At 48.6% G+C, this 15,782-nt stretch overlaps 1 protein-coding gene across 3 annotated transcripts in view; it reads left to right on the top strand.

Annotated features, from left to right (window-relative positions):
• EPC1 (enhancer of polycomb homolog 1) overlaps nucleotides 1-15,782 on the top strand; it is a 95,382-nt gene that overhangs the window by 70,311 nt on the left and 9,289 nt on the right. For all 3 annotated transcript variants that reach the window (XR_006389949.1, XM_044293132.1, XM_044293131.1), the window contains 3 exons: nucleotides 188-277; nucleotides 373-521; nucleotides 697-1,049. Coding sequence is in view for 2 of the 3 variants with exons in the window: in XM_044293132.1 (XP_044149067.1) it covers nucleotides 188-277; nucleotides 373-521; nucleotides 697-1,049 (592 nt within the window). In the remaining variant the exon portion in view is untranslated. The remainder of the gene's footprint in view (nucleotides 1-187; nucleotides 278-372; nucleotides 522-696; nucleotides 1,050-15,782) is intronic.

Genomic DNA, 15,782 nt, shown 5'->3' with positions numbered 1-15,782 from the left:
AAGGGTGCATATCTTTTACTAGTAAAACTGGTGTGGTTTGTTTTTTGTTTTATTTTTTCATCTGATTTAAAAGTGGCAAGGTATATATATATATTACCTGTGCTGTATCATCTGAATAAATGTGTGTGTAATATATATTAGTGCTGGATTTAATTTTGTTTTCATACCAGACCTTTTGTCTTATTAGGTCATGTCTGGTTCATCAGAAGCTGAGGAAGAGAATGATCCAGATGGTCCCTTTTCTTTCCGTAGGAAAGCTGGCTGTCAATATTATGCTGTAAGTAAGAAAACCATAGTTTTCTTTAGTTTTTACTGAATTGTTTGTTACTTTGTCTTAACTAATCTTATTTTTTTTTTTTATAATTATTTTAGCCACATTTGGACCAAACTGGCAACTGGCCATGGTGTAGTCCAGAGCAAGGAGGATTAGGAGACATTCGCTATAGATACTGCCTCACTACCCTCACTGTTCCGCGCAAGTGCATTGGGTTTGCACGAAGACGGGTTGGGCGTGGAGGAAGGTGAGTTTGTGTTTCTTTTTGTTGGCAAATTTTGTAGCTACAAATGTGTATGTATATTTTTAACAGAATACTTTTTTAAATCTACATAAAATGTATTTTGTGATTACTATATTTAAGCAGTTAAGTATTCTTTTTGTTCTAAATGTGTTTTTTTTTTTTTCCTTGTCATTTTCAGGGTACTTATTGACAGAGCGCATTCTGACTACAACAGTGCTTTTCGTCAATTGGATGTTGATATGCTTTCCTCTCCAGAACACACTTCAATCAACTTATTTGCCAATACCTCAGAAACGAATACCTCGGATAAATGTTTCTCTAAAGACCTCAGCCAGATATTAGTCAATATAAAATCATGTAGGTGGCGCCATTTTAGGCCTCGGACAACATCCCTACATGACAGTGACATTGTTGACTTTTCCTGTAGAACGTTTCACAAGGGTATAACACGAACAGGCACAGCACAACCTGGGACCCAGAATTGCAGTACCTCGACATCAAGTAAAAGTAGCAGTGGTTCAGCACACTTTGGTATGTGGTCTGCTGCCTTTTATTATTATGTTTACATGGGGATGTCACTCCAGGGATGGAAGTCCTTGTATGTGTTTGTATCATAGCAGTTTGTATAATAATAATTTCTCGCCCATTTTCCTTGGGGGACACAGACCTTGGGTATAGCTCAGCTCCCTAGGAGGCGTGACACTAAGTAAAACTGTTAAGCCCCTCCTCCATCAGCTATACCCTCAGCCTGGAGATAGAGGCTACCAGTTTTAGCTTAGTGTCCAAGGAGGCAAGACACTCCCTGCTACTGCAGGGCTGTTTTCTCCTTGTTGTAATTTTATTTTATTTTTGTTTTTTCCTAGAGATACCAGAGACGCATTGGGCCTCTCTGCTCTCCCGGGGTGAGCTGCGCCAGTGCCAACTTATCTGCACTGCTGCCTCCCCCACAGAAGCAATAGGAGGATCTGGGCAGCAATGGCTCCCCTACATCCCGCCAGCTAGGGGGTCGCCCGCACGCAAAGCCCCTCTCCCAGCTTCCTGCCACTGCGGTGCCAGTAGCTGAAGGGGCGACCCCGCTGGAAGGAACTGAGGGTGAAGACAGGTGAGATGGCTTTTCCAGCCCATACCCTGTCCCTATCGGCAAGCATGTACCCCTCTGGGTTTGAAGGGGGGCACCCGTGGTCGCTCATTCTGAGCGCTCCAGCAGACCCTCCCCAGCTCTCCTCCGTGTATCCTGCACCCCCACGCCGTTTTCCCCCATTTTCAGGCTACTCTTCAAGACGGCTGATCTCTCCCTCTCTCCCTCCCGCCGCCGCCCGCTCCGTTCCGAACGGGGGGCGGGGCTTATGCCCGACATGACCATATCGGCATCGGCGGGGCAGGGGACAATGGTGGCAGAAGGTCACCCACCTGGGAATAATCGCCGCACTCTTGGGGCCTGAGGGCCCTTTATTTCATGGCACCCTGCTTCTTCTTAGCCCTGCGAGGTTTTTCGGCAGCAGGGGGCGTGGCTTACGCGCGCGCGCGCCATTTTGGGGGCGGAGTTAGGTTCTCCTTCACAGGAGACATTTCAAGCGCTGGAGGGGGCGGAGCTTGTTCCCCGCGCTTCTGCTGAATTCTTCCCGCGTTTCCTCACTCCTAGACAGGAAGCTGGGACACGTGGGGGACTCTGAGCACCTGGTGTATCGCTCGGCTTCTGTGGGCGCTATCTGCAGGCTCTCTGCTGTTTGCTGCTCCCTGCTGCTGCTGCTGCAGCTGCTGCTGATCCTCTCTACTCCTGACGTTCTTCTGAGGCACTGGTAGGACAGTTAACCCTCTCCTACCCCTCCTGGTCATAGCTGCTATATCCCTTGTGGTCTCTGTATTGGGGTACGACCACTTTTTCAGCATGTCAGATCCCACGGGTGCCCCCAAACCCTGGTACCATGCCTGTACCGCCTGTAAGGAACTTTTTCCGCGGGGGCAATCTGAGCCGCATTGCCTTGCATGTCAGGCCCCGGTGCAGGGCCCGCTTCCCGCTGCGCCCCCCGGTGCCTCTGAACCCCCTGACTGGGCTAGGTCTCTGTCTCAGGCGGTGGAAAGCCTTACACACGTAGTGGGCCGTCTCGTGGATAGACCGCCTCTCCCGCAGGCTGCCACAATCCCTGTCGCACCCGCTGGGACTACCGTTTCTGCCGCCCCCACTGATTCCCTGCCTCCCAGCGAATCTTCCAGGGCCCGGCATATTCAGAAACGTTCAAGGGTTGAGCGCACATCTTCTCCAGATGCTTCGCTCTCTCCGCCATGCGTGCGAGCTCAGTCAAGTCTATCCTCTCAAAGGGATACGCTTTCTGAGGGAGAACTGGCGGATTCGGACGTGGACATGGACTCAGAGCTTCCGTCCAAATTGGCGTCCGCGGTGGGGCATCTTATCACTAGCATCCGTGATACCTTTCACATACACGATGACCCCCCCAACTCTGAACAGGCCGGCGTGTCCTTTCTTCGCCCCAGACAGGCCTCCAAGGTCTTTCCCATCCACGCAGATTTTTCTTCTGTGGTGTCCAAGGCTTGGACCCGGCCTAACGTCCGCTTTGTTACACCCAAAAAGCTGGACATTTGTTATCCCTTTCCAGCGGATTCTGTGACCACGTGGACGTCCCCGCCTAAGGTTGATCCTCCCGTGGCTCGCCTGTCCAAAAGCACTACTATTCCTGTACAAGACGGATCTTCCCTCCAGTCTGCTGAGGACCGTCGTACGGAATCCCTCTCCAAGGCCATATTTACTGCCTCTGGTTCGGCCCTTAGACCGGTCTTTGCCTCCGCCTGGGCTGGTAAAGCGGTCTCTGAATGGGGTTTGCAACTGGAACGGGAGTTAGGGTCGGACGTCCCTCTACAGGACCTCCGTTCCTTAGCCCAACTAATTGTCCAGGCCGGAAAATTTGTCTGTGAGGCCTCTCTTGATGCGGGTGCCCTCATTGCCCGTTCCTCTGCCCTGGCAGTTTCTGTCAGGAGGGAACTCTGGCTGAAGGTTTGGGCGGCGGACGCCGCTTCCAAACGCTCTTTGGCTGGCCTACCGTTCTCGGGTTCCCGCTTGTTCGGAACCCGTCTGGACGAACTTATATCTGAGGCCACGGGTGGGAAGAGTACTCACCTCCCCCAGTCCAGGCCGAGGGGCGCCCCCCGCGGTCGCGCTGGTTCGTCCCGTTTTCGGTCCTTTCGCAAGCCCACCGGGTCTAGACCCGCGGCCGGTTCTTCTTCCTCTGGCCCAGCCCAGGATAGACGCAAGAAGCCGTTTTTTCGGACGCAATCTACCTGGCGCAAGCCCCAGCCCACACGGGCTCCCTCAGGCCAGCAGCCCTCTGCCTGAAGGTGCGCCCCCACCCACCCGGGTGGGGGGCCGCCTTCTACTGTTCAGGAACGTATGGCGGGCCCACATCTCAGACGCATGGGCGCTCGAGATTGTATCTTGCGGATACAAGATCGAATTTGCGTCCATTCCGCCAGACCGTTTTTTCCGGTCCCGTCCTCCGCGGGATCCCGTACGAGCGGCCGCCTTCTTCACGGCCATTCGCTCTCTAATGGACAAGGGTGTCGTCGCCCCCGTGCCTCCGACGGAAAGGTTCAGGGGGTTCTACTCGAACCTCTTTGTGGTTCCCAAGAAGGAAGGCTCAGTGCGACCGATCTTGGACCTAAAGCGCCTGAACCGTTTTCTCCGACTGCAGAGATTCCGGATGGAGTCTCTCAGGTCCGCAGTGGCCTCCCTGGAAAGAGGGGATTTCATGGCCTCAATCGACGTTCAGGATGCATACCTCCACGTTCCGGTTGCTCCATGTCATCACCGCTTCCTGCGCTTCGCGGTGGGGGACGATCACTTCCAATTCGTCGCCCTTCCCTTTGGTCTGGCGACGGCTCCTCGAGTGTTCACCAAGGTCCTGGCCCCTGTCTTGGCCCTTCTGCGTTCAAGAAGTGTTTTTCTTCTCCCTTACTTGGACGACATCTTGGTCAAGGCACCCTCCTTCTCTCAGGCATCCGGCAGTGTGGGACTCACTCTGGAGACCCTGACGCGGTTCGGTTGGATCATCAACCACCCCAAGTCTTCTCTTACCCCCTCCAGACGGCTGATCTTCCTGGGGATGCTCCTGGATACGGAGTTGGCGGAGGTCCGCCTCCCGTCGGACAAGCGTCTGGCCCTTTGCGGGTCTGTTCGCGGTCTCCTCCGTCATCACCGCCCTTCCCTCAGATCCAGCATGCGGTTGTTGGGGAAGATGGTTGCCTGTTTCGAAGCGGTGCCGTTCGCACAATTCCGATCCCGCACCTTTCAGAGGGCAATTCTGTCGGCCTGGGACAAATCACCGAGGAGTCTGGACAGGACCTTTCTTCTGCCTCCCCTGGCTCGGGCTTCCCTCAGCTGGTGGTTGCATATCCCTCTACGGGGGAGGTCCTTCCTCCCACTGAACTGGCTGGTGATTACCACCGATGCCAGCTTACGGGGGTGGGGGGGGGTTTTCCCTCCCCGGTCCGTCCAGGGCGTTTGGTCTCTATCGGAGTCCAGACTTCCAATCAATATTCTGGAACTGAGGGCGATTCTTCTGTCCCTCAGACACTGGACCCATCTACTGAGGGGCCACCCTGTTCGGATCCAATCGGACAATGCCACGGCTGTGGCATACATAAACCATCAGGGAGGCACTCGCAGCGCTGCAGCGATGCAAGAGGTGACCCTCATTCTCCTCTGGGCGGAGGCGCATGTGCCGGCCTTATCCGCAATTTACATCCCGGGGGTGGACAACTGGGCGGCGGATTTCCTGAGCCGGTCCACCATCGACCCGGGAGAATGGTCCCTGCACCCAGAGGTGTTCGAAGCCCTTTGTCTTCGCTGGGGTCGCCCCGACGTGGACCTCATGGCTTCCAAATTCAACCACAAGGTCCCCCGATACCTGGCCAGGGCACGGGACCCGAAGGCGTACGGCGCCGACGCGCTCGTCCTTCCGTGGCGCGAATTCTCCCTTCTGTACGTCTTTCCTCCTTTCCCCCTCCTGCCACGGGTTCTTCGGAGGATCGCGGCAGAGGGCGTTCCCGCGATTCTGATCGCCCCGGATTGGCCCCGCCGGTCTTGGTACGCCGACCTAATGTTGCTGTTGGCAGACGCACCGTGGCCACTGCCCTCCAGGGAAGACCTTCTCTCTCAGGGACCGATCTTCCACGAGCATTTAGGCTCGCTACGTTTGACGGCGTGGCTATTGAGACCGCCGTCTTAACGCGACGGGGTTTCTCCGCGGACGTAGTCCGCACCATGATCCGTGCTCGTAAGCCCGTGTCCTCTAGGATCTACTATCGGGTTTGGAGGTCCTATCTGGGGTTCTGTGAGTCCCGGAGCATCCCACCTCTCCGGTTTTCTCTTCCCACGATCCTGTCCTTCCTCCAGTCGGGTCTGGACCTGGGGCTGAGCCTCAGTTCTCTGAAGGGACAGATTTCGGCGCTGTCTATTCTTCTCCAGCGTCCCCTGGCCCCTCTGGGGCCAATTAAGACCTTCTTACAAGGGGTGGCTCACTCTGTTCCGCCGTACCGCCCTCCAGTTCCATCCTGGGACCTGAATGTGGTGCTCTCGGCGCTCCAATCAGCCCCCTTCGAGCCTTTACGGGAGGTCTCCCTTCGCCTTCTGTCCTGCAAGGTCATTTTTCTTGTGGCCATCACATCTCTCCGACGGGTGTCGGAGTTAGCGGCTCTTTCTTGCTCCGAACCTTTCCTGATCTTCCACCAGGATAAGGTTGTGCTTCGGCCTGTCCCGTCCTTCCTGCCAAAGGTGGTCTCCGCCTTTCACATCAATGAGGACATCGTCCTTCCGTCGCTCTGTCCCTCTCCTTCCCACCCCAGAGAACGGGAACTGCACCGTCTGGATGTGGTCAGGGCGTTGAAGATTTATCTGGAGGTCACCGGATCCTTTCGGCGCACGGACTCCCTGTTTGTGGTTCCGGAGGGTTCGCGCAAGGGTTTGGCGGTCTCCAAGGTGGCTATTGCCCGTTTCATTAAACTGGCGGTGTCTGAGGCTTATCGAGCCAAGGGTAGAGCTCCGCCTTTCAGCGTCACTGCTCATTCCACCAGAGCAGTCGGAGCTTCCTGGGCGCAGAGGCATCGGGCCTCGGCTGAACAGTTGTGCAAAGCAGCCACTTGGTCCTCTCTGCACACTTTCACAAGGTTCTATAGAGTGCATACGCATGCATCAGCGGATGCTGCTTTGGGCCGCCTGGTTTTGCAGGCAGCGGTTTCCTGATGCTCCGGTGGTGGTCCGCCTTGGGTTTGTGGTCCCTCCCTTCTTGGACTGCTCTTGAACGTCCCAAGGTCTGTGTCCCCCAAGGAAAATGGGCGAGAAAAGGAGATTTTTGTATAACTTACCAGTTAAATCTCTTTCTCGCTCTTCCTTGGGGGACACAGCACCCACCCTTCTGTGTTTTTGTTACAGGGTTATGGTCTGGCGCCCCGTTGGGTTGCTGGCTGGTTGTTTCCGTTATTGGTTGTTATCCTTTCACTACTTGGACACGCAACTGGTAGCCTCTATCTCCAGGCTGAGGGTATAGCTGATGGAGGAGGGGCTTAACAGTTTTACTTAGTGTCACGCCTCCTAGGGAGCTGAGCTATACCCAAGGTCTGTGTCCCCCAAGGAAGAGCGAGAAAGAGATTTAACTGGTAAGTTATACAAAAATCTCCTTTTTTAGACCATTTGCTAAAACTGTTTGCTCACTTTATGAAGCATATTGTTATGTTTAAAAGTAGGGATCGACCGATTATTGGTTTTACCGATATTCAGTATTTGGATCGGTATCGGCATCTATTTTGCCGATATTCCGATAACTTATTGGGAACACAGATCGCGCTGCTGTCAGGGGAGAAGGAAGCAGTGTCTCCCTCCCCCTGTGATGCTGCTGCCGCCGCCAATGAGGAGACGGATGAGAAGGGGAGGGGCTTTGGCCACTGCGTCACCAATGATGTCAACTTATTCATTCAAATTGAAAAGGAGGCGGCAGCTGGCTGCAGAATCACATAGCCGGCTCCCGACCTCTATGACAAAAGCTGCGATCTGCGGTAGTTAACCCCTCAGGTGCCGCGGATCGCAGCTACCGCTCATAGAGGTCGGGAGCCGGCTATGTGATTCTGCAGCCAGCTCCTGCCTCCTGTATGTGAATAAATCAGAGATTTATGTTCATTGATGGTGCAGTGCGCCCCCCCCAAGCCCCCCAGTATTAATCATTGGTGGCGCAGTGTGCCCCCCAGCCCCCGTATTAAAAACATTGGTGGCGCAGTGCCCCCCCTCCCCCCTCCAGTTTTAATCATTGGTGGCAGTGGCCACAGTAATCCTGGGGCTCCGATCAGTTACCATGTCAGCCAGGACGCTACTGAAGGCATCCATGGCTGCTATGGTAAGCTCCATGCTGCTGTGTGCACAGAGCAGCAGGGACAGTGTGAGCTCTTATTCACCGTGATAGATCTCTATCAGGGTGAATAGGACAAGGGTTCTAGAAAGATTTACAAAAAAAAAAAAAATACACATTAACAATAAAAATATTCATTTTCAGCAGATTTGTGTAGGATTATTATTATTTTTCTTTCAAAAATGAAATTTCACAGAATATCGGTATAAATTATCGGCTATCGGCCTGAAAGTTCACAAATTATCGGTATCGGACCTAAAAAATCAATATCGGTCGATCCCTATTTAAAAGGTACCCTATATCTTTCAAAAAATGTTGCCGTGTCCTAGCAACATGTCATAAGCTTTCCTAAATCGTTAGTACTGGCGGTTCTCAGAAAATTTTATAAAATATTTTATCACTTGTCATTTTTTTCCTTCTCTCCTTTATATACTGTTCACTCACATTAAAGTCGCTGCTAAATTCTTTTTGGGATATGAGGTGAACTTCCTGTCCACTAAGGAATCGGACTACATGCTGCCCTTATAGTTTTCTGGTGAGGAGAGAGGGTGTAGGAATTCAGAGAAAAGCAGAGAGACACAGACATTCTGCTACTGCAGCAAATGGTGACTTGTGCATTGCTCAGTATTTCTCTGTAATGTCATCCATGCTGATTCTGTATAGAGAAAGCGAGTGATAAAGGAGCAAAATCTCCTTTACTTTGTGTGCAGTTTGTAGGAAACATCATAGCGGCTATGCTTTAAGTGTTAAAGGGGTTTCCAGGAATTACCAAATGACCTCTCCTTAGAATAGGTCACAAATATCAGATTGATGGGATCCAACTCCTGGTATTCTAGCTTCTCAGGTGTTTTGGTGAGCTGTTGCACCTGAACCAGGCACTGGAACTGCACAGCTTTGTACAGTGTGTAGTGGCCGCGCCTGGTTATTGCAGTGCTGCTCCCACTCGCATGAATTCACTTGAATGGGAGCAGCACTGTAGTAACCAGGCAGGCCAGTACACAGTGTACAGAGCTGCGTAGTTCCACCCAAGCATGGGGTCCTGGGAGTCTGATCCCTGCAGACCTGATATTGATGACTTATCCTAACTATCAATAGTTCACTCTTGGAAAAGCCCAAGACCGCTACTGAATTGACCATTAATTGCTTGCTGTAACGGAGCTGAATAGCCTTTTTCTTTTATTTAGGGGAGAGATTTACTAAGCAAATAATGCTCAGCAGATAAGCCCGAATTCTTTAACAAACTGTGCCAAAAAATCTGCATACATGCCATGTGCCAAATTATGTTTGACACTTTATTTTTTCACTAGACAATTTTGAAAAGTGTCTAGAAAAGGTGGCGCCAGATTTAGTGATGCTATGTCCCATTGATTTGGCGCACAATTTATTGGTGTTAAGTAAATTAACCAAGGAGAAAAGGGTTTTGAGATGCATCAAATGTGTCTCCAGCGTCCCCTTCTGTGATAAATTTGCAACCGTTTCTGCTTGTCTGGTCTAATTTGATAAATTTGATAAATCTGCCCGTCAGTATGTTCGATTTTATTTATTTGGACGGCCCTCTGAAAATTCGTAGTACATTCAGGAGCAATATTCATTAATTTGTATTTAGGTATGATAAAAGCACGTATTCTGGAAATGCTGGGTGGAATTTTGTGCAGTCTTATATAACAAAAAACCTCAATCACTGTATTCTGAACAGTTATGCAGCTTCCTAATAATATATACTATTTTCAATTCCTCACCATTTTGAGGATCATGTTCTTCCCACTGTAGGTTGTTCAAGTCCGCTAAGAGGACAAGAGTCAAGAGCATGCAATTATGAGGTTTAGAGAAGAGCTGTCGCCTTGCTCCTGACATGTCTGTTTTAGTAAATACTTGCATTCCCCAAGAAATAATTCTGTAATTCTGAACCATCTGTGTTTTGTACGGATAGGGCTCATTCCCGTTGTTCCTCCGTTGCCATATTGCAGCCTGCATACGGCAGGTCCGCAATAAACGGGGCACCGGCTGTGTGCATTCCGGATGCGGACCCATTCACTTGAATGGGTCCGGAAATGCTAAACAGAAGCACGGAACGGAACCCTAAGGAGGCACTACAGAGTGCTTCCGTGGGTTCCAGTTCAGTGCCTCCAAACTGCAAAAAGAGCAAGTTCTATCTTCTTGCGGAACAGACGGATCGCGGACCCCATTCAAGTGAATAGGGTCGCGATCTGCATGCGGCAGCCCCACGGCATTGCCGTTGACCGCAAATTGCAGTCCGCACAGAGGGGCGACAGTCGTGTGAACAAGCCTTTACTCTGTTGTTCCTCTTAGGGTACTTTCACACTTAACGTTAAAGTTTTCTGGTATTGAGTTCCATCCTAGGGGCTAAATACCTGAAAAAAACACATCCGTTTTATCCTAATGCATTCTGAATAGAAAGCAATCCGTTCAGTATGCATCAGGATGTCTTCAGTTCAGTTCCTCTTACGGTATTTGGCCGGAGAAAATACTGCAGCAAATTGGCCAATTTCCGGAACATTTGTATTAATGCGTATTGTATTAATCCGGTACCAAGTATTCCGATTTGCAGACCTTTTAAAAATTAAAAAAATAAATACCGGGATGTTTTTTTCCGGATGACACCAGAGAGACGGATCTGGTGTTTCAATGCATTTGTCAGCCGGATACGGCAGGCAGTTCCGGCGACGGAAGTGCCTGCCGGAATTTAACAATGCAAGTGTGAAAGTAGCCTTAGAAATGTGACTAATAAATTGACAGCGGGAAAGAGTCTAACCGCTGGTGACAGCGAGGCTTCCAGAAGGAGGGACATTGGTGCTGTCCTTGAAACAGAATTTTTCTGGCAATAATTACTAGTCTGTGCTGGGACGTACCCACAACGGTAACAAACTTTGTCACTTCATAAATGTCTAGAAAGAATGACAAGTTTGGCACAACAGAGTTTCAAGAAAAGATGATTCAAAAATGTTTGTTGAATGAAATAGTTACTAAAACTGACGGGTCCTCATTTTAACACCCCATTCCCCTTCTGATCATGCACATCAGCATATCCGTCACATCTCTGCAATTATTTTAGTTTTTTTAGAATGATTTCCCATAAGTGGAAGAGAAACATGGAAAAGGCGTCAAACTATGAATATTCATTACATCAGGCAGGAACGTTCTGCCCAAGGGCAGACTGTACTGTAACATGGCCTATACTGGGCAGTGATGACGTGAACACACATTTGTCCAAAACTGTGTGCACGTTGAATTCTCACTATGTTGTAGATGGAGCTGCCTTTCTCTTACAGAGATGGGCATTTTTTGAACAGTCAAAGGGATTCATTTATGAAAGACTAGCGTTTTATGAGGCGCTGGGAGAATTGTGGGTCAGGTGTTTTTTGGGCTTCCCTAAAGTCTTTCTCAGCCATGTTGTCTCCTGTTTCAGATGCACAGCTAGAAGCAGGGGGCATCTCCCTTGTGTGCAATCTTCCAGCACTGTATTCCTGTGACCTCCTTTCTCTTACTTCCCACTGCTTATTTTCAACTCTGGAGGGGGAAATCACACTTGGGCCTCATGCACACGGCTGTTGCTTGGCCGTTCCGTGCATTGGGACCGCAATTTGCGGTAATATTTATAAAGCTCACGTTTGTAGCAAGAACCATGCCTGCTACAAGGCCGTACCAGGGTTTGAAAGGTTTTTGTTGCTGACTTATTCCTCTTGGCAAAGCTGTGCGTACTGTGATTCTGAAGAATACAGGGAAACTCATCAGAAGCCAGAACTGGAAAGGGCAAATTTTCCATTTTTCAGATAAATATTTTACTTTCCAAAATGTTGTAGTTTTATACGCTATGGACATTTTGGCAGATTATTATACTTTTTTTTTTTTTTTTTTTTTTTTCCCATTTGTTTCCTAAATAAATAAATAATAATCAGTAATAATGTCTTGCTAATTTTACTGGTGTGGTAGTGTTCCTCTTAGGGTCCATTCACACGTCTGCAAAATGGATCCGCATCTGTTCCGCAATTTTGCGGAACGGGTGCAGACCCATTCATTTTCAATGGGGCCGGAATGTGCTGTCCGCATCCACATTTGCGGATCCGCACTTCTGCATCCGTGTTTCCGCAAAAAAATAGAACATGTCCTATTCTTGTCCGCAATTGCGGACAAGAACAGGCATATTCTATTAGTGCCGGCAATGTGTGGTCCGCAAAATGCGGAATGCACATTGCCGCTTTCCGTGTTTTGTGGCTCCGTGTATCCGCAAAACACGTTGCGATCGTGTGAATGGAGCCTTATAGGGGTGGACAGCACTCTGCTCCAGGCTAGCACAGTGTTTTAGAGGCCTGCAGGGAGGACTCCCCTGATTTCAGTGCATGTGAATTTCAGTGGCACGTCTACAGTTAGCCACCCTGCAAATAAGTTACTGTACTTAAGGTGGAATATTGAGGATTAGCCTCATTGATTGACAGTCGGTGCTTATTCTCATGCAGATCCAAGACATTGCAGCTGATTTTTGGTGAAATTTCTGCGGCTGAAAATAGATTCCATATATCTGAAAGATGTTTTAGTAGCAAGGCACAGAAATTCCTACAACTAATCTGCCATATTACAGATTCCTTTTTTTGTCTATTGAAAAAAAAAACAACAAAAAAAAATGCCAATACATCCGTATTGGTTACAGTTTTTATCCCATAGACCAGGGATGCCTAACCTGTGGCCCTCCAGCTCTTGGAAAAAAAAAACTACTACTCCCAGCATTCTCGGGCAGCCTACAGCTATCGGGGCCTGTTGAGAGTTGTAGTTTTGCAACAGCTGGAGGGCCACAGGCTGGGCATCCCTGCCATAGACATCCTGGGAGAATTTAAAAACTCAATCTGTATTTGATCCATGTATCATATGCAAATGTGGAAAGTCAGGAGAGGACCCACAGCAGAGTCCCCTGGGGTAGGGAGAAAGTCACATAGACTCTGTCATTAACCCGAGGCAAGATCTCCAGTACTGAATGGGACACAACCACATGAGAGAAGTCTGAAACTAGGGGCAGGTTGCAAATGGAGTATCAGGGTTTAAAAATGAGGAAAGGAGTGAAGATTGCTGCCTGAAATACAAGGTTAACCCCTAACCTGAAAGAATAATGTTTCTATGACAAAGGTGTCCATAGGCTTTAAATGTGTATTATCCCTCCTTTGGCTAATATGTGGTCTCTGCTAAATGTGTCCACCATCCTAGCAGGCCGCGGTAATGACCAAGTTCAGCGCTGTAACTAGATGTACGACAATATAATGGGGAAACTGAGGAAACGCTCAGCCTGGTTACCGCAACAATGTAAAATAACAGCCCCCTTAGTAATTTGAGATACCGATACGCATTCATGCCGTAATGCCACTCTTTTTCCAAAAACTCCTCTTATTTTGTGAGTATGGTCGTGCCCTCTTCTAGTTTTTGTTTAGGGCTGATTCACATCGAGGAAATGAGGTTGTGTGCCGGCCGTGGCTCCCCTAAACCGAAGTGACTGCATCCTAGTGTTTCATGATACAGTCAGCTTCTGTGGTGGGTCTATTGTACTGTACTCGTATCATCACCGAGAGATGATCGGGAATGAATGGTGGTTTGTCTGATTGTTGCCCTGTGTAAATTAGGCTTTAGTAAGGAGGTTCAGTGTATACAGTGACATATAGATTCAGTATTGTTGGGCGCATTGAAATACATTTATTAACTGTTGCAAGGCTTTAAAGAGTTCTGACCCACATACTGTAACGAGCCGTGGTCCTGTGTGTCACTCTGCTGCAACCAAGTAAACACAGACTGGCACAAAGGGGAGTTATCCACTGATTACATTTTATTTTATCAAATTTTTTTTGTGCAAATTTTATAACAATTCTGAAAACCCCTTTTATGGTCCATTCACACATCCGTGTGTGTTTTGCGAATCCGCAAAACACTGACACCGGCAATGTGCGTTCCGCATTTTGCGGACCGCACATCGCCGCCACTTAATAGACAAGAATAAGACATGTTCTATTTTTTTCGGGATCGGAATTGTGGACGTGTGAATGGAGCCTTAATCTTGAAGATGCTTCAGTATCAGCATTAGAGAGTATTACTATCTTTATTAGACCAAACCCCATTTATCAATGGGGTTTGGTGGTGCTCTGACTGAGCCGGATACAATGAGCTCTGCCGGATAACTTTCACACAGGTGTGCCACTACTGTTACACAAGTGTCTATCTTTTCTGCTGTGTGGCAACTGTGGCTAGAAGTACAACCATTATTTTAGTTTTGTTTTTTGTTTTCTCCTACCACTGCTTGGACAGATATGCAGGAAGCAGGTGCAGCATGTCGATTATACAGCGCATTGAGTAAAAGGTTATTTAGCTGATTCAGTCACCAGCATGCTTGTTGCTTTGGGGAGATTTATCATCTCCCTTGTGCCAGAAAAATGGCTTAAAAAAATTGCAAGCTGTGTTTGTCTTTTTAAATAAGACACAGGTGCCTCCCCTTTTTTTTTTTGCCACTTTCACCCTTGCCACTGTTCCAAAATAGGGGGCAGAAAAGGAGCGCGGCCAACATCCAAGATAAATTTATATTCATTTGCAATAAAGCCAGAAATCTATGGCAGCTCAGGGCTGCTGTAAGGCTACCTTCAAATCTGCATTTTCAATTCCGCTATTGAGGTCAGTCATAGGATCTCAATAGCGGAAGAAAACGCTTCAGTTTAGTCCCCGTTCATTGTTAATGGGGACAAAACTGAACTGAATCAAACAGAGTGCATTAAAATGCATTCCGTTACGTTTGTATGCGGCCCCATCGCGGACAGAAAAACAGTCCAAGCAGCGGTTTTCTGTCTGCGATGTGGTACGTAGCAAGACGGATCCGTCCTAACACACAATGTAAGTCAATGAGGACGGATCCGTTTTCTCTGACACAATAGAAAACTGTTTTTATCAACCGTCAAAATACTTAAATGGTAGTTGTATAGAAAACACTATCACTGAGGCCAACTACCTAAAACATAGCTTTTATTATCAATATAATAAAATCAAGAGGTCCCTCACTTGGGGACTGACAAACATACAGCAAAAACAAACACAAACAGTAAGAAACCATCAAGGATCAGGTGTGGATGTTACAATACCAACGGTGGACGCAGGGCAATACGATATGGGTCCCTAGTGTGTCCCTAGGATATCCCTGGTCTATTCTCTGCCCAGAGATGCCCCCAGATGGTAGAGGCACTCTGTCCCCGTGCCTAAAACTACCTGTCCGTGAAGCGCCCTTACAACACGGATTGGCCCATATGGATGCCTGGGTCATTCAATGCAATGGATAAAATGCTGTTGGTTATTAAATTACAGTCCTAGTCTCGACGCGTTTCCCCTTCAATGGCAGGTTCGTCAGGAGACAAAAGAGAAAGTGGACAATCCAGTAAGTCACTATCAATATTCAGTGACCACACACCAACAGTTTAGCATAATCAAACCAAATTAAACCAAACTAAATTACTGGAGCACCCTCAAGGCAGTGCTCAGCTGTCAGAAAGTTCACAACGATAGTACAAATATGTGGATTACAACAAGCGCAGAGTGGAAAAGATAAATTTATACTCATCTGTTAACACATCCGTCCTGAACAGCAGTCTGCGGCATGAGGTGCTCCAGGGGGCACAAAAATGCGGCTCCCTTTTTTTTTAATTTTATTTTTTTGGGTGCTCCAGGGGGCACTAAAATGCAGATCTGTCCCTTATTGACTTTCAATGGTGTTCATGACTGATCCGTCATGACTATAGAAGACCTAATACAACCGGATCCATTCTTGACGGATGCATGCAGTTGTATATTGGTAACAGAAGCATTTTTTCGGATCCATAAA

This window comes from Bufo gargarizans, chromosome 5 (genome assembly GCF_014858855.1).
Source record: "Bufo gargarizans isolate SCDJY-AF-19 chromosome 5, ASM1485885v1, whole genome shotgun sequence".
Taxonomy (NCBI): domain Eukaryota; kingdom Metazoa; phylum Chordata; class Amphibia; order Anura; family Bufonidae; genus Bufo; species Bufo gargarizans.
Note: the sequence above shows the minus strand (reverse complement) of the source record. Positions and strands in the feature narration are given on the sequence as shown.